This window comes from Cetorhinus maximus, chromosome 5 (genome assembly GCF_964194155.1).
Source record: "Cetorhinus maximus chromosome 5, sCetMax3.hap1.1, whole genome shotgun sequence".
NCBI classification, from domain to species: domain Eukaryota; kingdom Metazoa; phylum Chordata; class Chondrichthyes; order Lamniformes; family Cetorhinidae; genus Cetorhinus; species Cetorhinus maximus.
This window is the reverse complement of record NC_135883.1, coordinates 116,375,759-116,401,951: the sequence shown is the minus strand read 5'-3', so window position 1 is coordinate 116,401,951 and position 26,193 is coordinate 116,375,759. Positions and strand designations below refer to the sequence as shown.

Here is a 26,193-nt window from a genome sequence, read left to right as displayed (position 1 = left end):
CACCCCCACTAGAGCTGTACTTTGAATATCCTGTCTTCCATTCTTAATTAGCACTTTTCTCAGACAAAACACCTCTTTGACCCTTTTGTCTGTGACATCTTTTGATTATCTGCTCATCTCCACAATCACCACACCCTCAATGTCTCTCTCTCCCCCCCCCACCTTAAACCAATTTATATTTCTCCCTTCTTCTAACTATGCTTCAGTTCTGCCGAAGGGCCATGAAGGCTCGAAACGTTAACTGATTTCTTCTCCGCCGATGCTGCCAGACCTGCTGAGTTTTTCCAGGTAATTCTGTTTTTGTTATGGTTTATATAAAATAGTTTTGATGCTTGTAATGTTACTTTTGTTTCATTTGGGGGCCTTTACGGCTTCTTCTCAGCTTTCTGCGTATCTGGGAGATTCCTACGCTTTTAAACAAAATGGACATAAGTGCAAGAAACGGCAAACATTTCAGTCAACAGAAGCCAGTGTGGAGCCAGTGGGAAATTCAGCGCCGGGCCTCATCTAATTGCGATGGAGCTCTTTGTTGAAAATCTCCAGTTCGGAGGTCACGATTTTTGACTGGGAGCCCTCAGGTAGGTGTGGGGGTTGGGAGGCAGGCTGGCCATGGTCCACAGTGGTGCTGTAGAGGAAGGCAGACTACCTGCTCCTCTTGGTTCCTCATTCAGTTGTGTAATTTAAAAAAAAAATGAGCTCTCCTTTAGGGGCCTTGTGTTGCCGTTCAGAATGGATGCCTAGTTCCCCGAAGAGCTAAAAACTCTGAGCAGGACATCTACTGTGATCACATTGCTCAGTTTTTGCCGAATTTGACATTTGGGTCCTGATTCAGGCATTTTGGCCCAGTGCTTGCTTTAGACAGGCGCTTGGAAGTCCCCTGCTCCCAATTAGGTCAGGGAGAGGGAATGCCTGCTCAGTTTATCACTGCCTGAAGTAGTTCCCACTTAAACTAATTTTGCACCCTGGTAATAAGAATGAAATGTATCAGCTTCTACCCCTTTTTCTAGGCTTTTTTTTAAAAAAGAAAATTTTTATAGGACAGAATACGTAATTCAAACAGCAAAAATCTGATCCATGTAAACAGGATGTTTATATAAAGCACAGCACAAATAAGTCCAGTTTGACAGACTCAGATTTAAAATTGGGCATAAAACAAACAGCTTTGTAATCTCAGGGAATCTTCAGCCACATAACACATACCTGAATATCACGGTAGGAAAGAAGCAAATTAATGACAATGTCGGCAGAAAGAACTTCAACATTGTCCAGGCGTTTTCTTATTCTTCCTAGTTCTGTAGCCAATTCTTTACCACTGTAAAGTTCGCGAGCTTTCCTGATGTCACTCAGGATGGTTTCCCGAAAATACTGACTGTGAAGCACAAACAGACATCATGTTCTGGGCGATATTTCTCACGCTAGCTTGCTTTTTGAAAATACACTCATATTAGAAATGAAGGATCACTTGAGAATGCTATACAGCAGGAAGAGCAAATTTGGGACTTAGAGAATTCAATCCAAACATTTAAACATATTTCTCATCCAATACTTCGGATGTGCTTTATCTTGGTCAGATTTTGTTACTCAAGAGGAATGTTCACAAACATCCCACGTTATGCTCTAGCTAAAGGGAAAACAACTCATCCCTCTTGCACAACAGCAATGCAGAATTAACGTAAGAGGAGGAAGATTGAAGTTTGTTGAAAATCTTTTGTATGCTAGAGCTGGCTTGCTGTTATTTTCTGTAATTATGACACAGGGCAGCTTAATACATTTAATTTTTTTCATTCATTCACAGGTTGTGGGTGTCACTGGCTGGGCCAACATTTATTGCCCGTCCCTAATAGCCCTTGAGAAGGTGGTGGTGAACTGCCTTCTTGAGCCACTGCAGTCCGTGTGGTGTAGGTACACCCACAGTGCTGTTAGAGAGGGAGTTCCAGGATTTTGACCCAGCGACAGTCAAAGTGTCAAAGTAATTTTTATAAGAAACCCGTGGAGAAGAATTTAGAAGCTTAGAGTAAGGGACAACCAGCTAATGGAAAAATTAGATGACAAGAAGGTGTTTTAATTAGCACAAAGTCTCCAACTCTAAAATGGAGCCATCTAGTTAAATCACAATAGGTATCTAATGGCACAAGCCATTCATCTTGGCTAAAAACAGCTTTGCCCTGCTTATCCCACTCCTTCCACCACCCCATTCCCACCTTGTAGCCGTTGCAAAGAAATTTGAAATTCTTTGTCTCCTGCAGTTTTTTTCCCATTTTCCTGAAGATGTTAACTCATACCGGAGCATTGGTTCACAGGCCTTGCTCATTTTCTGGCACATGACCCAAGTAGCTATTTTCCATGTGTGAGCTTAGAGAAGCAATGACAACTGGTTATTCAAACAGGGGGGCCATCACAGCACAGTCCAACTCTCAGCTCATATAATGTCCACATATGCACAATCCCACAGGGGTCACTGGAGAATGGTTAGGAATGCGAAATCTGGCTGATCTTTTTCCTTTTTCAGAAAGGTGAAAAGACCAGTTGCAGTGGCATGATCACTACTACCCCAGCTAAGATCACCAAACTTTTAGTGGGAGACAGTGGTGTAGTGGTAATTCACTGGACTAGTAATCCAGAGGCTCAGGCTAATGCTCTGGGGTTCAAATTAAAGACTAGTCTCAGTAATGGTGACCATGAAACTCTCATTGATTGTTGTAAAATTTAGTTCATTAATGTCCTTCAGGGAAGGAAATCTGCCATTCTTACCTGGTCTGGCCTACATGTCACTCCAGATCCACATCAATGCAAGCCACTCAGTTGAAGGGCAATTAGGGTTTGGCAACAAATGCGGGCCTTGTCAGTGGTGCCCACATCCCATGAAAGAATTAAACAAAACTAAACAGACACCAGCACATGAACCCAAGAAATTCCTGGTCTCCAAGGTTCATTCCTATATTAAGCATTGAGCTACTGGAATAGCAACTTCTGCTCCTGCTAAATGAACCAGTTATGTTAATCAATCCAAAATAACTACTGTTAATATGGTTTGGCGGCTGGCCAATCAAATGTGTTCAGACTGCTGACACATACAATGATGAGTCGCAGTGAATAAGATTATTTTATGGGTAGAAAAAAATGATTTGTATTTAGAAACATTTTCCTTAACCTTGGGATCTCCCAAAGCGCTTCACAACTAATGAAGTACTTTCACCTACCCAACAAAAGTCACAGACTTCAAAGTAAGTCATTGTTTTGAGATATTTCAATGTGAACTGTTGAACTGAAATTTTGTTCTACTGTATATGCAGAGGTTACTAACACAAATAGAAAGGGATTTTCAAACAATAAGTTTGGAAGGAAATACTCATGAAAGGCGTTCACAGTTTGGTGTATTTTTAAATTGTTCATATGGCATGATGTAGGTTGTTGGAGGGGGTGGGGAGGAGGTTGCGGGAAAAGGAAAAACACAATTTTTAAAATTGCTCAACAATATCATCCTGTGCCTAAAGTTAGAAATAAAATTGGCATGACTAATTTTACTAAAAAGAAACATGCAGAGCTTGGATGCTCCAACTGCAGTGTACTCTGGACTCCTATTGGGAAGATAAACAACTAACCACAAGAGAAGTCATGCTAGTTTTCCTTCCTCGAACCAGCAAGCTACTCTGTCTCTGTTCAAAGCTACACCCAGAGCCTGGCACTGTGCCATCTAGGGGAAGCACAAACAGGAACATCAGACTGGAATTAGAATCAAGGTTCGCCTTCTCTACTGCATATAATGCTTGTATATAATACACCAAATTTGACTTTTTCTTTTTATGTTTAGGTTTTGGACTTTAAATCTTAAAATTGTAATTTGCACTGTAAAGTTAACTTTTTGTCTTAGTCCTGATGAGCTCCATTTACAATTTTAAGAACATGTATAATCCTAGCTATATCGGAGCACAATTATCTTGTAACACATTCAACATTTTAACCAGTAAAAGACATAAGCATTTAGACCTTGGTCAAACACATTTCAAAATCTGTTACACTTACAGAATTTTATCAAATGAATGTTTTGTGCAGTTTTCATAATTATGAGAAGTTTTGACCATTAGAACATGATGTCAATGAAGGAACACAATATAGAAGTGAAGTTTTTGTGTTTTATTTAAGAAATGCAGAAATTTATTCCTTGTTAGTTGGTTTTGCCTTACATGATGATTCAGAATAAGAAAAGTTGCGATAACAGAAATATAGGCCTCAATTTAAACTCCAGGGCCTGAATTTTTCAGTCGGCGGGCAGGAGCAGGCATTTTACACTGGCATGTAAAATGACGTGCGATGACGTTAGGCATACGTCCTGACATCATCACACTGTCCCACGATGTTTCAATCGGGAGGCGCGCGCCGGGGTCAGCTGTGCACCCGTCATATTTAAACAGCCTACTAAGGCCATCAAGGAAGTAATTAAGGTCATTGTTTACACTGCCCGTCCAACCTCAAGGTTGGCGGGCAGGCAAAAAGGCCAAGCAGCCTTCACGTTTTTTAGGAAACCTCATCCATGAGCAGGATGAGGTTTCCTAAAGCTTTTACGAATTATATTAAAAAAAATTCTGAAATGTAAAAACATGTCCCATCTGATGTGAGAGTCACATGAGGGGACATGTTTAATTAAATTTTTGATCCATTTATTTATTTATTTCAAAAGCGCTTCAATCTCCCTGAGGCAGCTCCGTGCCTCAGAGATATTGAAGTGCTCTATCGCGCGCGTGTGCGAAAGAGCGCTGGCCCCGACTCTCCTTCCTCCCCCTGCCTGCACAGGTAGTGCTCGTGTCTTACACTGGGCGGGCCTTAATTGGCCTGCCCTCGTAAAATGGTGGCGTGGAGCCAATCGCGGGCAGCTCGGCGACTGCTCTCACCCGTGCCCACTGAGTCCACCCGCTGACAGAAAAATTCAGGCCCAGTTGGATTGTGTGTGGGCAGTTGGCCAGAGGATTCAGAAACTCACATTCACAGAAAACAGGCATGGCTACTTTAACTCTCAAGTCTCATAGTTGGTTCATTTCCCACCCGGAATGAGCAGGGAGCTGCTAACTGTCTTGAAAAAAAAAACAGACAGCTGATGGTTACTCGTAGGCCTGCAGGTAGGTGTTGGGAAGCGCATTCCATGAAGATCTTGCAGAGGGGGAGTCCAAGGTAAGAGAAATCCAAATATCCTTATGGGGCCTGAGGAAGTACTTCTGCTCCTCCTGGTCCCACAAAGATAAGCACAAAACCTGTCTGCCAGGCACTCTTCACTTCCTGGTCCTCTTCTGACCTGCATCATGATCAAGTTTCCTACTCAGACCAGAACTAAAATTGCAGTCGGCACTTCATGATTATGCCTAATCTGCATGTTTCATAAAGGAACCAGGCAGCTTTGGGTGGACGACTAAGTAACCTAGGTGCACCAGTCAGGATCCTGTAGTGTAGGTAGGGTTAAAAACCACACATCATGCAAACGAAATTTGATATGATCATAAACGCCAATGAAGAAAAAAATATTTTTGTACTAAAGCTATAAAAACCTACAGCTGTCGCCATCTCAGGACATTCTCTTCCACCTGCCATGGATATTCATTCAAAGTTAAACAAGAACGGACTACTCTGGCTTTGGAATACTGCCTCGATACAGAGGAAAATTGAGTCAATAAACACACAATTACAAATAGCTGAACAAGCAAGCCTATTTTACAAAAGTAGCTAAATATGGACAAACTTTTATTCGGTGCAGAAACATGATATTTGTGTGTAAAGAACACCTACCAGCAGCTGACGTGTGCAACCTTCAGCAACTGAACGAAGCGATCCACTAACGGCAGGCAGATAGGCCCAAGCAACAACTCAAAATTCGGCTGCATTAACTCACTCAATCCCTTCATGTAGCTGCTCTCACAACAGTAGACCTTGTTGTGTGGAGTCACCATGTATGGAATAAAGCTGTAGTTTCCACAGGACGCCTGTAACAAAAGGCATAGTTGCACCATATGAGAAACATATCTTACTAAATCTGATAGCAAGTCTACTCTTTCTGCCCCTCACCATTTCTTCACATCCAAACAATGCAAACGTAACTTTGAGACATATGTTTCTGTCACTGAAAAGTGTATTACAGAATTTCACAGGGGCTCCACTGCGATGGGGACTATTTTTAAATGAACCAGTAGATTACCCAGTGCCACCAGGACAAAACATCACACGGCAAGTGGCTTCCTCCAAGGGGGTTTCGTCATAGATTGAGGAAATTACTGGCCAGGTGTCCTGAAAAACAACCAAATCACTGCCGCGCTTAATAGAAACGCTGAAGAGATCACAGTAAGCTCACTGGGCTAAATGTTTCTTCTGGAATGCAGACAAGCATCAAGTTGTAGCAGGAAGAAGCCGATTACATGTATGAGAGTTAGTCCCTAATAGTGAATAAAATACATCAATTTAAAATGCAGTCTCACGTGTGGCTTGCATCAAATGCAGACCCTGGATTCAATCTCTATTGAGATTAAAGTTGATTTTAAAAAATGAATTTTAAACCTTGTTTTGAATTCACAATCAGCCTTATTTACAAAAGGAGAAACACCACAGTTAAAAATCACCACAAATAAGACTTTAGCTTCTGCCTTTAAGCAATATGTGAACATTAAGTGAATGTTGCAAGTATAGTAAAGCTTAATTTATGGATTTGTGTAGGTAGGTTTGAAATTACTCCTCCCATGAACTGATTTTTTAAAGGTGCACTGTACACAGCATTACTGCACAATACTTCCGGGAAGCACAATGGCACATTTAAGAAGACAACAATATAAAAACACTAATATTATACATGCTGGTTTTCAACAAAAGGAATCTATTCTTACTTTTAAGTATGTTATAGGAGAATTAACCAATGCATCCATAAATATGGCATTTATCAACTGGACACAATGTTCAGTTCTGATCCAGTAAGACTGCTACAGAAATTACTTCTGTAAGCAAAGCTAAATACAATTATGAACTACAAGAATAGTCTCAGATGTTGCAGAAAACCTCTTGCAATAGTCTTCATTTTAGCAAAAACCTATTGCTTTAATTTAAATCTTGGAGGGTTATCTTTCACTAGAGAAAGATGTCAACCTCAATTTCCTTATTCTGTACATGACCTTTAAGCAGAATTATATGCTCATCTGATCAGGTAAGTAAAATGGCAAACAGGAAGTCCATAATGGAGCAACATGCTGTGCTATTTATACACTACTTTACATGTTAAGAGAATAATCACCTTTACACATTTACATTTCTGGTAGGTTATCTTGTTTTTCCAAATGCACTTGAAGCATTACCAGCATTTGGTGCAGAACCAAACAGAGGTTATGGTGTCTGCCTTTTTAGACAGAATTTACAGTTCAGTGCAGTCGAGGTAACAGAGATATGTTGCAAGCTTTCAATGTTTTCATACTAGTCACTATGATTTATCATGAAAGCAGAATTCTGATCCAAATGCCACATTTTCTTGACATGGTTGGACCAGTAAAAAGATCCAAATCTGACCAGGAAATATTTGATGGAGACACTGGAAGCAAAAACAAAATGAGGATTGCCATCTTTCATGGGTACCAAGCATAAATATGCAGTCATATTAGTCAGAAATACCACTCAAATAAATCATTTACAAGCTCATTATAATCACAAATTCTGACATTTTGATATAGAAAGCAGATAGACCAAAACAAAAACACTGAGGCAGTGAAATCAGTCAACGCCACTCATGCAAAGCAGGCTTAGAGCAAATTGGTAGTTCATTTTATACCACACCTAATATTCATTTTCATTGCAGCCAATTTCATCCTTTCAAGTTCAGTGTTTGCAGTGCTGTGCCCAAACCCCTCTTACTTGTGCATGTGCAGGCAACATACATATACTCACAGATGAGTGAAAACCTTACAATATTGATACTACCCAACATAATACATTGAAGAGCTTTGAGTAAAGTTACACATGTAAGGCCGTTGTTACCCTAGCTAAGTTTGATTCACAGTCAACGAGTTAGAAGAATTTAGACAATTCTTTCAAATTAGGTCAATAAAATTCAATTAAGATGTAAGGTGTTATGCATTGTAAGGAAAAGTATTGGGAACATACTTCCTTAATGTGTAATGTCAAATGAGCTGAGGAAAGACTGAATAAGACCTACAGGCATTAGTACTTGCCAAAACTGATGAAAGTAAACTTTAAGGAGCTCCTGAGCATAGTTAGATCATATCTCTGTGGAGTGCAGCTGGTAACATTATACTACATTTTGACTAGTCCCACTGAAACCACAAACTGTGTGGCCTTCAAGTGTGAAAGTTCTGGATCATAGCATTTGTAAGACTATAGATATGTTTTTACATGACTTTTATTTCTAATAAAGACAAAAGAGTAGCGCAGACAGAATTGGCTTAAACTGTGTGCTTGAAAAGCCGGTCTCTTCCCCCCCCCATCCATGGTGCTGATAATCTTAGAGAAGGCTGAATTTCAGGACCAAGGACATTGTTCTGTAAAGGCTGCCATATATAAATAAATAGCTCGGTGGATGATATAGAACCTAAAGAATTAAAATTGAAATACATAGGCTTTTCATCATAGCAAGGGGTGGTGTGAGAAAAGAAATTCCTGCAATCTAAAAGGCTATATGGCTCGATGAAGGTCCTGATAGGGCATAACATTATTGAGAAAAAACATGGCGCCCCTCATCTTTGTTTGGTAAGTGGTCCGAACAATAGGATAGCCATGGAAAACTTTGCAAAACGTTCCTTCAGTTAATTAAGCAAAAAGAAACGTTGCACATGTGGTATATGGTAAACTCGCCAAGAGGGCCTATTTTCGCTCCATACTTTAAAAATATCTTTTAATGCACTTAGAGATGAAGAAGTGAACTATAATTTTCATTTGAAAGATCAATACATAATTGCTATTAATTTTCAATAGCTGCAGTTTAAATGCAGTACAGTGCTCCTTTAAAAACATGGCATTTTCTAGTAGTGGTCTGTTGAGGTCTCATATGTTGCTTTAAAATTTTTTAATGAGAGTCAGGGGCCCTTTCACATAAATAGAAGTATACATGCCGTATACATGTATACAGAAGTATACATGGCATACATGCCATTCAACCCATACTGTACACGTCAACATTTATGCTCCCCTCAAGCCTCCTCCATCTATCAGCTTAACACTCTATTTCCTTCTCCTCATATACTTATCTAGATTCCCTTTAAAAATGCACCTATAAATTCACCTCAACTACTCCAACGACAATCTGGATAAAAGAAGTTATTTCCCAATTCCATATTTCATTTGGAAAAGAAACTTACAATAAACCTACATTTTGGATTGTCACTAACAGATCAATTTTAGGAAAATTGAAGCGCTCTTATGAATTTTTACTTGTATTAAGAAAGCACTGTATAAAGAAGTGAGGGAAAATGGATAAACTCCTACCATTGGGGAAAACTCCCCTGTTCGCAATTTCTAACAGAATATGGACATCTCTCGCTCTCTCTTATGATGTTTGGTTTGCACATTCCTGTGTCATTTGATAGAAATTGAAATAGAAATCTCTATATAAATCCTATCCCTGCTATCAAAACAGAAGTTATGTCAAATCAGGGGGATGGAAATCCGAGTGGGGAGACACAAGAGATGGAAACAAAGATAGGAGTGAAAGACAGAAAAGTAGAAAGCAAAAGTGAAAGGCAGAGGAAACAAGGGCTAGCAGCAAATGGGGCCATAATACAAAAAGAAGTGTAAAAATGTTAAAAAGACAAGTCTAAAGGTACTGTATCTGAATGCAAACAGCATTCACAATAAGGTACACAAATTAAACACGCAAATAGATGTAAACATGTACGATATGATCGCGTTTACAGAGCCATGACTGTAGGGTGACCAAGGCTGGGAACTGAATATCCAAATGTACTCAACGTTTAGGAAGGACAGGCAAAAAGGAAAAGGAGGTGGTGTGGTGTTACTAGTAAAGGGTGACATCAGTGAGATAGTGAGAGAGGACATTGGCTCAGAAAATCTAGATGTAGAATCAGTCTGGGTGGAGCCAAGAAGCAACAAGTGGCAGAAAACATTAGTAGGAGTTGTCTATAGGCCTCCAAACAGTAGTGGTAAGGTAGGGGATGGCATTAAACAGGAAATTAAAGATGCATGTAACATAGGTGCTACAGTAATCATGGGTGACTTTAATCTACAAATAGACTGGACAAACCAAATTAGCAACTGTTTGGATAAATTCCTGGAGTGTGTACAAGATGGTTTTTTACACCATTTTGTCAAGGAGTTGACTAGGGAACAGGTTTTCCTAGATTTGACATTGTGCAATGAGAAGGGGTTAATTAATAATGTTGTTGTACGGGGTCTTTAGGGAACAGTGATCTCAACATGATAGAATTCTTCATCAGGATGGGAAGTGAAGTAGTCCGATCTGAAACTAGGGTCCTAAATCGTAACGGAAACTACGAAGGTATGAGGTGTGAGTTGACTAAGATAGATTGGGGGACTTCATTAAAAGGCATGACGGTAGAAAGACAATGGCTAATATTTAAAGGAACAAATGTATGCATTGCAACAGTTTTATATATTCCTTTCTGGTGCAACAGGAAATGCGGCCCAACCAGGGCTAACAAAAGAAATTAAGGGTAGTGTTAGATCCAAGGAGGAGCCATATAAAGTTGCTAGAAAAAGTAGCAAGCCTGAGGATTGGGAGCAGTTTAGAATTCAGCAAAGAAGGGCCAAGAGATTGATTAAGAGGGGAAAAGAGAGTATAAGAGTAAACTTACAAGGAACATAAAAGCGGACTGTAAAAGCTCCTATAAGCATGTAAAAAGAAAAAGATTAGTGAAGACAAATGTAGGTCCCTTACAGTCCGAAAAGGGAGAATTTAAAATAGAGTACAAGGAAATGGCACCACAATTAAACAAATACTTTAGTTGTCTTCAAGGAGAGGGACACAAATAACTTCCCAGAAATACTAGGGAACCAAGGGTCTAGTGAATAGGAGGAATTGAAGGAAATTAGTATTACAAAAACAATATTGTTGGAGAAATTAATGGAACTGAAAGCCAATAAATCCCCAGGGCCTGATAATCTACAGCCCAGGGTACTAAAGAAGGCGGCCATGGAAATAGTAGATGCACTGGTTGTCATCTTTCAAATTTCTGTAGATTCTGGGACAGTCCTGGAGGGTGGCAAATGTAAACCCACTATTCAAAGAAGGAGGGAGGGAGAAAACAGGGAATTACAGACTGATTAGCCTAACATCAGTAGTAGGGAAAATGCTAGAGTCTATTATAAAAGATGTGATAACAGGACACTTAGAAAATATCAACGGGATTAGATAAAGTCAACATGGATTTATGAAAGGGAAATCATGTTTGACAAACCTACCAGAATTTTTTGAGGACGTAACTAGTAGACTAGATAAGGGAGAACCTGTGGATGTGGTGTACTTGTATTTTCAGAAAGCTTTTGATAAAGTCCCACATAGTGTGAAAAGTTAAAGCACATGGCATTCGGGGTAATATATTGGCATGGATTGAGAATTGGTTAGCAGACAGGAAACAGAGAGTAGGAATAAACGGGTCTTTTTTGGAATGGCAGGCGATGACTAGTGGGGATACCGCAGGGCCCCAGCTATTCACAATACATGTCAATGATTTGGATGAGGGAACCAAATGTAATATTTCCAAGCTTGCTGACAACATGAAACTTGGTGGGAATGTGAGTGGTGGGGAGGATATTAAGTGGCTTCAAGGCGATTTGGACAGGTTGAGCGAGTGGGCAAATACATGGCAGATGCAGTATCACGTGGATAAATGTGAAGTTATCCACTTTGCTAGGAAAAACAAAATGGCAGAGTATTATTTAAATGATGATAGATTGGGAAATGTTGATGTACAAAGGGACTGGAGTTTCCTTGTACACCAATCACTGAAAGCAAGCATGCAGGTGCAGCAAGCGGTTAAGAAGGCAAATGGTACGCTGGCCTTCATTGGAGTACAGGAGCAAGGATGTCTTACTGCAACTGTGTAGGGCCTTGGTGAGACCACACCTGGGGTATTGTGATCAGTTTTGGTTTCCTTACCTAAGAAAGGATATACTTACCATACAGGGAGTACAGTGAAGGTTCACCAGACTGATTCCTGGGATGGCAGGATTGTCATATGAGGAGAGATTGGGTCGACTAGGCCTGTATTCATTTCAGAAGAATGAGAGGGGATCTCATTGAAACGTATAAAATTCTGACAGGGCTGGGCAGACTGGATGCAGCTGGGGGTGTCTAGAAGAAGAGGTCACAGTCTCAGGATACAGGGTAGGCCATTTAGGACTGAGATGAGGAGAAACTTCTTCACTCAGAGGGTGGTGAACCTATGGAATTCTCTACCACAGAAGGCTGTGGAGGCTAAGTCACTGAATATATTTAAAGAAGGAAATAGATAGATTTCTGGACTCTAAAGGGGTCAAGGGGTGTGGGGAGAGAGTGGAAGTGCGGCGTTGAGATAGAGGATCAGCCGTGATCATACTGGATGGCGGAGCAGGCTCGAAGGGCTGAATGGCCTACTCCTACTCCTATTTTCTAGGTTTCTATAATTTTCTCCATCACCTAAACATCCAGCATCTATAAATTTTGTGCCCTAACTCCACGTTTTCAGTGTTGGAATGGAGGGCGATTAGAGAATAGCACCAGGAAATCAAAGCTTTAAACAACTGGGGGCATGGGCTGAGATGAAGGAGGGGAGAAAAACAAGGTGTATATCAGATTAGATTCAAAAGAAAAAAAGAGGTGGGCCAAATAATTAGATTTTGTCTTTACCATTTGGGAGGGGGCCAAAAAGAAATATGTCTGGTGTAGAAGATCACAGGGCATTAATAGAATCCAGTAGGTTATATTTCCATTTATTTCTAGAGAAAAAAAAATCAGGCTCAAGTTCTGAAAAAGGTCATCAACCTGAAAATTAAACTTTGTTTCTTTCTCACAGATGCTACATAATCTTGAGTGTTTCCAGCATTCTCTGGTTCTATTTCAGAAAATCACACCGATTCAGTTACCAGTATGCCACCCTGCAGGCCAGAATTCCCTTTCTGCACTCAGCTCAGGTTATGCTTAATGTCCAGGTTGCTTGAATATAAGGCAGCAAGCTCAGGAGCGATCGCTGCATGGCCCTTGGTGCAAGTAAGGACACAGGCAGCACAGTTTTGGATAACCTCAAGCTTACTGAAGGAAAAATATGGGAGGCTGTCCAGGAGTGCACAGGAAAAGTCAAGTCCAGAGGTAGGAAAGGCAGGAGTAGAGGTTTCAGCAGCAGATGAACTGAGGCAGGGGCAGAGTCGGGCAATGGTGGAAATAGAGAGTCTTAGTGATAGTCTAATTACTTCATCTTTGATGGAAATTTACTGCTCTAATTTTTAATACCGAATGGTGTTCGTTAGTTCATGAGCAAAACTCAAAGTAAGGCCTTTTCTCACCTCCTAGGGTAAAGTGAACTTTTTGAGAGGGTGTAAAATAGGCTATATTGTGTTGGCCACCTCACCCAATCTTCCATTCCCTTCCTGAGTTCTATCTGAGTTCTTTAACAATGCTTTGAAAGGAAAACAAGAACCTCAAATGGAAAAATAAATGCACCAGACTACAAATTCTAGTACAAAAAGGACATGGAAGTAGTCTCAAAATAGCTTCATTCTGTTGTTTGAATCAAGCAAAAATTGTACTCACATTTTTCTTCTGACAAATAATTTCCTGTAAAAAGACAAAGAAAAATCAGCCAATAATATTAATGTAAAACTTAAAACTATTCAACCTGTTTAATAAAGGGATACTTTCAACCCAACCCCTACACAGAGGAAGTGCACAATAAAGCTACCACTTTCTGTATTTCAGAACATTACAATATAGTGTGATTACTCTAACTAGTTTGTTAAAAGATGATATGAGAGAGGACCTTGGTCTGCTGAAGATTTCTATCAGGATCTAACTGTGCAAAGGTAAATCCACTTTGTTGTCCATATAATGCTACTAAAAAAACTTTTTGAATTATATTTTTATACATTTTCTAGGTGTAATGAAAAATGAACCATCAGCTTGACACAGTTGGTGGCACTCTCACTCTGAGTTAGAAACTTCCGAGTTCAAACCTGACTCCAAGATTTGAGCATAAGGTTTAGTTGGGCCCCATCTTTTAGGTACGATGTTCCATTGAGGCCCTTTGTCTGTTCCACTGATTTAAGCAGATGAGCAGAATTCTCCCAATTTCTTGGCTTTTCTGCACACATTTGGTGATAATGGCTACACTTCACTGCTTCAAAAAGCAATTAATTAGTTCTCAAGCACTTTGAGACTTCCCAAGAAAACAAAGCAGAAACGCAATTTCTTACTTCACCTTAAACTGCATTACTGTGGCTACTTTGTGCCAGTGCACTTGAATAATGTACTAGCCATGTTGGCAACATTAAATTTCTCCATTCTCTAGCTACTGACTCCATCCCTCTCCCTGGTAACTAATATGGACTGAACCAAACCGTTCACAACCTCGATGTCATATTTTACCCCAAGATAATCTTCCGACCTCACAGTCGCGCCATCACTAAGATTGTCTATTTCCACCTCCACAACATCACTCAACTCTGCCCCTGCCTCAGTTCATCTGCTGTTGAAACCTTCATTCATAACTTTGTTACCTCTTCTCTGGACTATTCCAATACACTCTTGGCCAGACTCCCACATTGTATCTTCTGTAAACTTGAGGTCATCCAAAACTCTGATACCCATGCACCATTCACCTATCAACCCTGAGCTTGCTGCCCTATAGCAGCTCCTAGTGAAGAAATGCCTCAATTTAAAAATTATCTTCCTTGCTCCAAATCTGTCCACAGGGTCGCTCCTCCCATTTCTGTAATCTCCTTCAACCCTCCAAGGTAGCTGAACTCCTCTGAATCTGGTTTCATGACCAACCCCGATCTTAATTATTGGTGGTCATGCCTGCGGTTTCCTAGGCTCCAAGCTCTGGAATTCCCTCCCTAAATCTTTTCGCTTCTCTAGCTCTTTCTCCCTTGAAGGCGCTCCTTAAAACCTACTTCTTTGACCAAGCTTTTGGTATTCAGCTATACAGTTGCCATTTGTGGCTCAGTGTCTTGTTTTGCTTTGTAATGTTCCTTGGAAGTACTTTGGGAGAATTTATTATGCTGAAGGTGATTCATAAAATGCAAGTTGGTGTAGGTATTGTTCTAAAAAAATGATTGCTCTGCCATAATTATATAGCTCATCATTATGGTAGGGAAGAAGTACACAGCAACAAGGTTTACAAAAGTGGTATAAACACTGGGCTTCCAGCCTAGGGCTTGGATTCAAACTCCATCTAGACTCATAGGATAGCATTAAGAATCCTAATGTGCAATCCCAGTCTGATTTCTGGTGGGTATGTGATCTCAGCACAAAAATGTTCAGAGAACAGCTAGTGTGGGAAATCAAACAATGTCACACTGATGCAGCAGGGGGTCATCTTCTGAGGTTTGGACTGAAGTACTTTGTTGGAACCACAGAGGATATTTTATTCACAAAAAGAAAACGGACAAAAGCCAAGAACAAGGAAATGAACTGGAGATGGATATAGAAACTCACTGGTGTTATCTGGAAAATGGTAATACTTTGCTGTTTTCTCCTCTCTGCTGCTCAGTGCTGGAAAATGATTTGTCCTACACTGATTACCAAGTTTACTCTTACAGTTGTTATTTTTGCAGATTGATGTTTGAAAGTGGAAAAAAGTATCTTTTATATTGATTTAGAAACAAATGTTAACAATAATCAAAGGTATATAAAAAACTGCTACTGTTTCAATTGTTATTATCTTTCCTTTTTTACGTTAATGTTTTCATGCCACTGAAGTGCAAGAATCATGATCCATAAACTGATCTGCTGATCAAGACAATGATAACTGGCCAAAATAAACTGGCCTGTACCTGTGATAGTACAACTGAGCTATTCTTGCATTTCTCTAACCGGTTTCCACATCGCTGAGACAAAAATGCGACAATATTAGTTCTTGAGTTAGGACCAAGTTTGACTCAACACAACAATTTGCATTTATGTAGCAACTCTAACATGGTAAAACATCAAAGGCATTTCACAGGAGCACTATCAAACAAAACTCGAGACTGAATTACATGAGATGTTAGGGCAGGTGGCCAAAAATGGTAGGTCTTAAGCTATGTCTTAAAGGAGGAGAGTTAGAGAGGGAGAGAAATTCAGGCAGGGTATCCCATAGCTTAGATTATGGGCAAATAAGGCAGGTTATCAATGACGGAGTGATAAAAATTCAGGCTGCGCAGGAGGCCAGGAACCTCGATGGGGTGTAAGGCTGGAGGAAATTACAGAGACATAAAGATGTGAGGCTATGGAGAGATCTGAAAACAAAAATTCAAATTTTAAAAATCAAAGCGTGGCCAAACCGTGAGCAAACGCAAGTCAACAAGCACAAGATGCTGGATGAGCAGGTCTTGGTGCAAGTTTGGATAAAGGTAGCAGAGTTTTAGATGTGCTGAAGTTTAAAAAGGGTGCAAGACCTGAAGAGCATTGAAATGTCTCAAGTCTAAAGGTGACAAAGGCACGATGGGGGCTTCAACAGCAGATGAGCTGAGGCAGGAGCAGAGCCATGCAATTTTATGAAGGTGAAAGTAGATGGTCTTCATTATGGAGAGAACAAGGAGTCAGAAACTCTGCTCAGGTCCAAAAATGGTGCCAAGTTTGTGAATCATCTGGTTAGCCTCAGACAGCAGCTAGGGAGAGGGATGGAGTCAGTGGCTACGGAACAGAACACTGCTAGGTTGTTGCACAAAGCCACATTCATGCTGTCTGTTAAGGTAGGTCACATTTGGAGTGAATTTCAACAGGGGTTCTTCCACTTGTCCACTAAAATTTCCTTTACTCCATTTTTCCATGGTTTTTGCAGCTCTTCTGACAAAGTTATGGCAGGTAAGCAGGACGACAGTCTTAGCGATCTGATTCTGTTTAATGAAATGAGAAAATTCTGGAAGTACACAGAAGGGAATCAGCAAAGTAACTAAATGCCCTGCTTAGCATTTATAATTCAGTTCTGATGAATGCTGTGCACACAAAATGCTATTCCTTTCCCTTTACAAATGTCAACTGACCTAATGTGTATTTCAAACGGTTGCATTTTTTTATTTGCTTTGGATAATATTCTCTGGCCAGGAAAGTATGTAAAAACACAAAATGCTGTAAAAACTCAGCAGGCCAGGCAGCATCTGTGGAAAGAAAGACTAAGTTAATGATTCAGTCAATTACTTTTCATCAGAACTAGGGAAAGTTAGAAATGTGTGCATTATCAAAAGATGTGCTGCCATGTTCCTCCCACACTTAGATAGTTCTCAGATAAATCCAACAACTGAAGTGTAAAATGTTTGTTTCCCAATTCTGCATTACTTCATACAAACTATTCTATAATGTCCTGGTATTCTAGATCCCATGGAATCCACCAAAATTACACAACTGGGTGAATTCTGCTCTTTGCTAGTGAACTTAGCAGGAAGCAGAAAAACACCACACAATGGCAAACAGTGTAAAATATCCCTTTCAACTTTTAATAGGATTTTAAAAGAAGATCTGAAGCAATCCAATTCATGACCTTTAAACATTCTAGTGTTAATTTAAAAAAAAAATTCAGCTCTTTCATAACATTAGAAGTTGGACCACTTTTCAGGCACCAACACAAAAAGTTAAGTTCTCACATATAGTCCCATTTTACCTGAGCGACAGTCAGTGTGGGGCAGTGTGCGTCAGCTTTGTCTGCACACAACATGCTTAATGCCTGCAGCTAGGTCAAATAGGCCTCTACATTAGGAATGCACTAATCCTGTACTTTTTAAATGTGCCACGAAGTCTGGTGTGGAGAAACCACCCGAGGCCTGATCGTTCCACCCCATGTTCACACCCTACAAAACTGAGCAACACGGATGCAGAAAAATTCATAGCAGATTGAGGGCAGAGAGGAGAAAATTCTCATCGGCAACAGGTAGCAGCGTGTTGGGAGATTGTTCTTGTGACAAGTATGGAATGTTTGAAAAGAACAAGAGAGAAGCAAATGGTGGAAGAGAAAAACACATAGCATGGGTAATAACTCTACATGGAAAAATAAGTTGGGAAAAAAAAAAGTTTTTTGAGAAAAAGAGCTAAATGAAAATAGGCAGTTGAAATCTTGTTTGTCCTTTGAGGCGAAGATGCCCATGTCCATCATCTGCAGTGTTTGGCAGGATTCCAGTAGTATGTCGGTGACTGGGAAGGCTGATCTGCACCCAGAAGGTTCTGCTGCAAATAGGACAGGATACCGCAGACAATTGAGTTTTGGATGAGTTACTGGCTCTGGATTTCCTCTGCTTGCATTTTCTCTCTGCTTCTGATGTGCGCTTGCTTTCGAAGGAGGTGAAGCGATCAGGGCAAGTTGCCCCCAGGATTCAAAATCGCCATCTAAACCCCTAAGTGAAGCCTTCAGAGTGTCCTTGTAGTGCTTCCTATGATCAACATGGCAGCACACCCCAGTCTCAAACTCTCCATTGAAGATTCGCATTTGTAAGGCATTCTGACAGACAGTTGAAATGAAAGCCAGAATAAAATTTCAAACGATATATTAAATAGGTAGTTGAATTGGTGGCTAGGATAAGTACCGGTGACTTGAAAATGGTGGATAGGTTTCTAGTTTCTTTCTGAACAATTGTACTATTGGTAGTTTTACTCACATTTTAGTGGAAATTAGCTCTCAAAAAAAAACACAATTATTGGAGTTTTAAGTTGAGTACAAGTTTATTTCTGTGATGGGAGATGCACCCTTTTTATACCACTGTAATGTTCAATTTATTATCCATGGAGCACCGGGAAATACAAGTCAGTGCCACCTAACTTTACCTGCAGTGACTGAAGCGTGTCCGAATTTGTATCACAGTATAAAATAATATTATTTGCCATGCTGAAGCTCTCCCGCACTCCAAGATGGTAGAACAAGGAAGGTTGACGGAAAGCATCACTCATCTCCACCACAGCGATATCTGCAAACAACAAATGGCAAAGTAACTAAATTCTAGTTAAATATGGTTAAAGAATTAATTTAAACAAGAAAGAGGAGGAAACTTGGCTGAAACCCAATTCTTCAACGTGTGACATCCATTCCGAACCCATGGGGCAATTAGTCTGCGCCATTGCAGTACTTCGAATACAATGTAAACTCTCAATGTCACTGGCAATAAAAAATTAATCTTGGTATACTTTATTTGTTTCATCAGTTTGTCAGAAAATGTATTTTAAATTATGGTGAAGGAAAACATCACACACTGCCTTCGCCTTTTTTTGTATACATTGTTACATGCAGCTGTGCCGAGTTGTCAAAGCACTGCCAAACACCAGATCTTATCACATTATATAGAGCAAAACAAGTAGTACAAACAGAAAAGCAAAAAGAAAATACTCACATAGCAGAGAGAGCAGATTTTGGGCTTCAGATGCTAATGGCCCGATTATTTTGGTTCAATGCTATGGAAACTTTTTTTCCAGTATTCCATAAATTGTCAACAATTCCAGATGTAAACTTAACAATACCTGACTTTTGCTTAATGTCAGCCAAATGCAAATATTCCAAGATATGTTGAAAGTGAAGCAAAATATTTGGCCATGCTGGGCAACCAGAGCCAACAGTCAAAAAGGCTGCACGGCATTTTTGGTGCACGCTAAGGTCAATTAGCACAGGAAATAACTGAACAAGTGTCAAACATTAACAAAAGGGCAGAAATCCAGGAAAAATATTCACGTTTTCTTTCCAAGACCATGCATCAACAACAACAAACTGGCTTGCACATAAATAAAAGCAATCTCTGTCACCTTTAAAGTTGCTTCTTATCCAACTTATTTCACAAAAGAACGCTGCATAAAGATTACTGCCCCATATAATGGCCATTTCAGGAGATCTAAGTGGTGAATACCATCAGCAGTGATCTTTACTATGGCTGTTCAAAGTGTGCTTACCTCATCAATCCAGTGCCTTGCACATGTACATTGCCTCAGAATATCCAAGGTAGGGCAAGCCTGCTTTATTGAGAGATTTTTTCCAGACAAACAGGGCATCTGCGAACAACCCTATCGTCACTTGATAAGTTTTTCACAGAATCTCACAGTGCAGAAGAGGCCCTTCGGCCCATCGAGTCTGCACCGACACGTGAGAAACACCTGACCTACCCCTAATCCCATTTACCAGCGCTTGGCCCATAGCCTTAAATGTTATGACATGCCAAGTGCTCATCCAGGTACTTTTTAAAGGATGTGAGACAACCCGTGTCCACCACCCTCCCACGCTGCGGATTCCAGACCGTCATCACCCTCTGGGTAAAAAAGTTTTTCCTCACATCCCCCCTAATCCTCCTGCCCCTCACCTTGAACTTATGCCCCCTTGTGACTGACCCTTCAACTAAGGGGAACAGCTGCTCCCTATCCACCCTGTCCATGACCTTATATTCTTGTACACCTCGATCAGGTCGCCCCTCAGTCTTCTCTGCTCCAACGAAAACAACCCAAGTCTATCCAAAACAAAAACAAAAATAAAAATACCTGGAAAAAACTCAGCAGGTCTGACAGCATCTGCATGGAGGAACACAGTTAACGTTTCGAGCCCATATGATTCTTCAACAGAACTAAGGAAAAATAGAAGAGACGCGAAATATAAGCTGGTTTAAGGGGGGGTGGGACAAGTAGAGCTGGATAGAGGGCCAGTGATAGGTAGAGATTGCCAAAAGATGTCATAGACAAAAGGTCAAAGAGGTGTTGACGGTTGTGATATTAGCTAAGAAATGTGCTAATAGGTGACATTAAGGGTAGAAAACAGGACGAGCAAGGTACAGATAGCCCTAGTGGGGGAGGGGTGGGGGGGAAAGGGATTGAAATAGGCTGAAAGGTAGAGATAAAACAATGGATGGAAATACATTTAAAAATAATGGAAATAGATGGGAAAAGAAAAATCTATATAAATTATTGGAAAAAAGGGGGATCGGAAAGGGGGTGGAGATGGAGGAGAGAGTTCATGATCTAAAGTTGTTGAACTCAATATTCAGTCCGGAAGGCTGTAAAGTGCCTAGTTGGAAGATGAGGTGCTGTTCCTCCAGTTTGCATTGAGCTTCACTGGAACAATGCAGCAGGCCAAGGACGGACATGTGGGCATGAGAGCACGGTGGAGTGTTGAAATGGCAAGCGACAGGGAGGTCTGGGTAATGCTTGCAGACAGACCGAAGGTGTTCCGCAAAGCGGTCACCCAGTCCGCATTTGGTCTCTCCAATGTAGAGGAAGCCGCATTGGGAGCAGCGAATGCAGCAGACTAAATTGAGGGAAATGCTAGTGAAACGCTGCTTCACTTGAAAGGAGTATTTGGGCCCTTGGACGGTGAGGAGAGGGGAAGTAAAGGGGCAGGTGTTGCACCTTCTGTGGTTGCATGGGAAGGCGCCGTGGAAGGGGGTTGAGGCGTAAGGGGGTGATGGAGGAGTGGACCAGGGTGTCCCGGAGGGAATGATCCCTGCGGAATGCTGCCGGGGAGGTGAAGGGAAGATGTGTTTGGTGGTGGCATCATGCTGGAGTTGGCGGAAATGGCGCAGGATGATCCTTTGAATGCGGAGGCTGATGGGGTGATAAGTGAGGACAAGGGGGACCCTATCATGGTTCTGGGAGGGAGAGGAAGGTGTGAGGGCGGATGCGTGGGAGATGGGCCGGAAACGGTTGAGGGCCCTGTCAACCACCGTGGGTGGAAAACCTCGGTTAAGGAAGAAGGAAGACATGTCAGAGGAACTGTTTTGGAAAGTGGCATCATCAGAACAGTTGCGACGGAGGCGAAGGAACTGAGAGAATGGGATGGAGTCCTTACAGGAAGCAGGGTGTGAGGAGCTGTAGTCAAGGTAGCTGTGGGAGTCGGTGGGCTTGTAATGAATATTGGTGGATAGTCTATCACCAGAAATTGAGACAGAGAGGTCAAGGAAGGGAAGGGAAGTGTCAGAGATGGACCATGTGAAAATGATGGAGGGGTCCAAATTGGAATCAAAATTAATAAATTTTTCCAGGTCCAGACGAGAGCATGAAGCAGCACTGAAGCAGTCATCGATGTACCGGAGAAAGAGTTGTGGGAGGGGGCTGGAGTAGGACTGGAACAAGGAATGTTCCACATACCCCATAATGAGTCAAGCATAACTGGGGCCCATGCGGGTACCCATAGCCACACCTTTTATTTGGAGGAAGTGAGAGGAGTTTAAAGAGAAATTGTTCAGTGAGAGAACAAGTTCAGCCAGACGGAGGAGAGTAGTGGTGGAGGGGGATTGTTCGGGCCTCTGTTCGAGGAAGAAGCGGAGAGCGCTCAGACCATCCCGGTGGGGGATGGAGGTGTAGAGGGATTCGACGTCCATGATGAAGAGGAGGCAATTGGGGCCAGGGAACTGGAAGTTGTTGATATGATGCAGGGTGTCAGAGGAATCGCGGATGTAGGTGGGAAGGGACTGGACAAGGGGAGAGAGAATGGAGTCAAGATAGCAAGAAATGAGTTCCGTGGGGCAGGAACAGGCTGACACGATTGGTCTGCCAGGACAGTCCTGTTTGTGGATTTTGGGTAGGAGGTAGAAGCGGGCCGTCCGAGGTTGGGAGACCATGAGGTTGGAAGCTGTGGAAGGCAGATCTCCAGAGGAGATGAGGTCAGTAATAGTCCTGGAAACAATGGCTTGATGTTCAGTGGTGGGGTCATGATCCAGGGGGAGGTAGGAGGAAGTGTCTGCGAGTTGACGCTCAGCCTCTGTGAGGTAGAGGGCAGTGCACCAGACAACAACAGCACCACCCTTGTCAGCGGGTTTGATGACAATGTCAGGGTTGGACCTGAGAGAACGGAGTGCAGCAAGTTCAGAGAGAGACAGGTGAGAGTGGGTGAGAGGAGCAGAGAAATTGAGACGACTGATGTCACACCAACAGTTCTCAATGAAAAGATCAAGAGAAGGTACGAATTCAGAGGGAGGGGTCCAGGTGGAGGGAGAATATTGGATGCGAGTAAAAGGCAAGTCTATCTAATCTCTCTTCATAACTTAAATGTTTCATCCCAGGCAACATCCTGGTGAATCTCCTCTGCACCCCCTCCAGTACAATCACATCCTTCCTATAATATGGCGACCAGAACTGCACACACTACTCCAGTTGTGGCCTCACCAAGAATCTATACAACTCCAACGTGACCTCCCTACTTTTGTAATCTATGCCTCGATTGATAAAGGCAAGTGTCCCATATGTCTTTTTCGCCACCCCACTAACATGCCCCACCGCCTTCAGAGATCTATGGACACACACGCCAAGGTCCCTTTGTTCCTCAGAACTTCCTAGTGTCATGCCATTCATTGAATACTTCCTTGTCAAATTACTCCTTCCAAAGTGTATCACCTCACAATTTTCAGGGTTAAATTCCATCTGCCACTTATCTGCCCATTTGACCATCCCATCTATATCTTCCTGTAGCCCAAGACACTCAACCTCACTGTTAACTACCCGGCCAATCTTTGTGTGTTCCTCAAACTTACTAATCGTAGCCCCCACATAGTCATCCATGCCGTTTATATAAATGATAAATAATAGGGGACCCAGCACAGATCCCTGTGGTACGCCACTGGACACTGGCTTCAAGTCACTAAAGCAGTCTTCTGTCATCACCCTCTGTCTCTTACAACTAAGCCAATTTTGAATTCACCTTATCAAATTACCCTGTATTTCCCTGTATTTGCCTTCTTTATAAGTCTCCCATGTGGGACCTTGTCAAAGGCTTTGCTGAAATCCATATAAACTACATCAACTGCACTACCCTCATCTACACACCTGGTCACCTCCTCAAAAAAAATTCAATCAAGTTTGTTAGGCATGACCTCCCTCTGATAAAGCCATGCTGACTATCCCTGATCAAACCTTGCCTCTCCAAGTGGAGATAGATTCTCTCCTTCAGAATTTTATCCAATAGTTTCTCTACCACTGACGTGAGACTCACTGGCCTGTAGTTCCCTGGCTTATCTCTACAACCCTTCTTAAATAGCAGAACCACATTAGCTGTTCTCCAGTTCTCTGGCACCTCCCCCGTGGCCAGAGAGGAATTAAAAATTTGGGTCAGAGCCCCTGCGATCTCCTCCCTTAGCAGTCTGGGACACAAATCCTCCAGACCTGAAGATTTGATCACTTTTAAGCCTGCCAACACCTCCAATACCTTGCCACTCCCTATATCATTTTGCTGAAGAACCTCACAGTCTCTCTCCCCGAGTTCGATACCTTCATCCTCATCCTCTTGGGTGAGGGCGGATGTGAAATATTCGTTCAACATTCTACTAATGCCCTCCTTTGAAGAACACGGGTTAGCCAGGTGGAGGTGGACGGAAACTGATTTTCCATTCAAAGAAGCAGAGAACCCCAAGACCGTCCTGGTGGGGCATAGAGATGTAGAGAGATTGGATGTCCATGGTGAAGAGAAAGAGAGATGGAGTTTGGAAGCTGTTAAGTGACAGAGGACATTGGAAGAGTCTTGAATGTAGGTGGGAAGAAAATAGACCAAGGGAGAAAAAATAGAATTGAGATAGAATAAATCAGTTCAGTGGGGAAGAAACAGGCTGAAATTATGGACCTACCAGTACTTACCTGTTTGAGAATCTTGGGAAGGAGATAGAAGCATTTCAGGGTTGAAGGACAATGACTTTGGAGGTGTGGGAAGGAAAATCACAAGAGAAGATGAGGTCAGCAAAAGTCCTGCAGACAGTGGCTTATGTTCGATGGTGAGGTCATGGTCCAGGGGAGGTAGGAGGAAATATCAGAGTTGGTATTCAGCTTCTGCTAGGTAGAGGTCAGCACCCCAAGCAATAACAGTGCCACCCTTGTCAGCAGGTTTGATTACTATGTTAGAGTTGGGCCTGAGGGAACAGAGTGCTCTAAGTTCAGAGCTAGGCAGGTTAGAGTGTGAGGGGAGCAGACAAATTTAGACAGACAGTCGGTCAAGCTGGCAATTCTCAATGAAAAGATTAAGAGAAGGTAAGAGGTCCAGTTGGAGGGAGAATACTGGAGACTGATGAAATGATCTGCTGTGTGGGGAGGACGATTTGCCGAAGAATTTAGCATAGAGGTCGACACAACGGAAAAACAGCTCAGCATCACACAAAACACGAAATTCATCGAGGTGGGGTTGGGGAGAGGGGTAAGGGCATGAAACTGAAGCCTTTGCTAAGGACAGGTTGTTCAGGGCCAGAGGGGGAAGGTCAGAGGTTATCATGAATACACAGCAAGGGTCAAGATTGGATGAAGGGGTGGGTTCAGAAGGAAGTGAAGGGGAAGAAATGTTGAGTTCAGAAGGCTGTAGAGTGCCTAATTAAAAGATGAGGTACTCTTCCTAAAGCCGACTTTGAGCTTCACTGGAACATTGCAGGAGGTTGAGGACAGAGGGGTCAGCAGGACAACAAGGTGGAGAATTAGAAAGTCAGGCGGTCAGAAGGTTTCAGCACCTCCCTCGAATGAAGGCCCAACCAGTCCTTACCACCCTCTTTTACCTGGTTGAATGTGCTCTTATACTGAAATTCTCCTTTAACTCCACTCATTTCAAATAAAAGATGTTGCTATGGGAACAAGTATGAGTCCTGGTTATGCATGCCTTCCGTGGAATATGTAGAACATTCTTTGCTCCAGGCGAACTAGGTCCCCTCCCCCTCACCTCTTTTTCTGGTACACCGATGACTGTATTGGTGTCATTTCCTGCTCTTGCCCTGAATTGGGACATTTCATCAACTTCACTTCCAATTTCCACCCTTACTTCACCTTCATATGATCCATCTCCAACTCGTCTTGTCTCAATTTCTGGGCATCGGCTATCAACACATATTCACTATAAGCCCACTGGCTCTCACAGCGACCCTGACTACACTTTCTCACATGCCCACTTCCTGAAAGGGTTCCATTCCATTCTCCCAGTTTTTCCATCTCTGTTGTATCTGTTCTGATTCTATAACCTTCCACACCAATGCTCCGGATATAGCTTCCTTTTCCCACAACTAAGGACATTTGCCAACCCCCCCTCCCCTACTGTGGTTGACAAGGCCCTTGACTGTGTTTGTTCTGCTTTGTGCATTTCTGCTCTCACCCCT

At 41.9% G+C, this 26,193-nt stretch overlaps 1 protein-coding gene across 3 annotated transcripts in view; it reads right to left on the bottom strand.

Annotated features, from left to right (window-relative positions):
• Positions 1-26,193, bottom strand: part of map3k5 (mitogen-activated protein kinase kinase kinase 5) — a 189,076-nt gene that overhangs the window by 139,929 nt on the left and 22,954 nt on the right. For 2 of the 3 annotated variants that reach the window (XM_078542337.1, XM_078542338.1), the window contains 4 exons: positions 18,938-19,077; positions 13,739-13,762; positions 5,776-5,969; positions 1,201-1,369 (listed from right to left, as the gene is read on the bottom strand). In XM_078542337.1, coding sequence (XP_078398463.1) covers positions 1,201-1,369; positions 5,776-5,969; positions 13,739-13,762; positions 18,938-19,077 — 527 coding nt within the window. Of the gene's footprint in view, positions 1-1,200; positions 1,370-5,775; positions 5,970-7,261; positions 7,387-13,738; positions 13,763-18,937; positions 19,078-26,193 lie in introns of those variants that run through there. The other variant, XM_078542339.1, reaches the window with a different exon arrangement.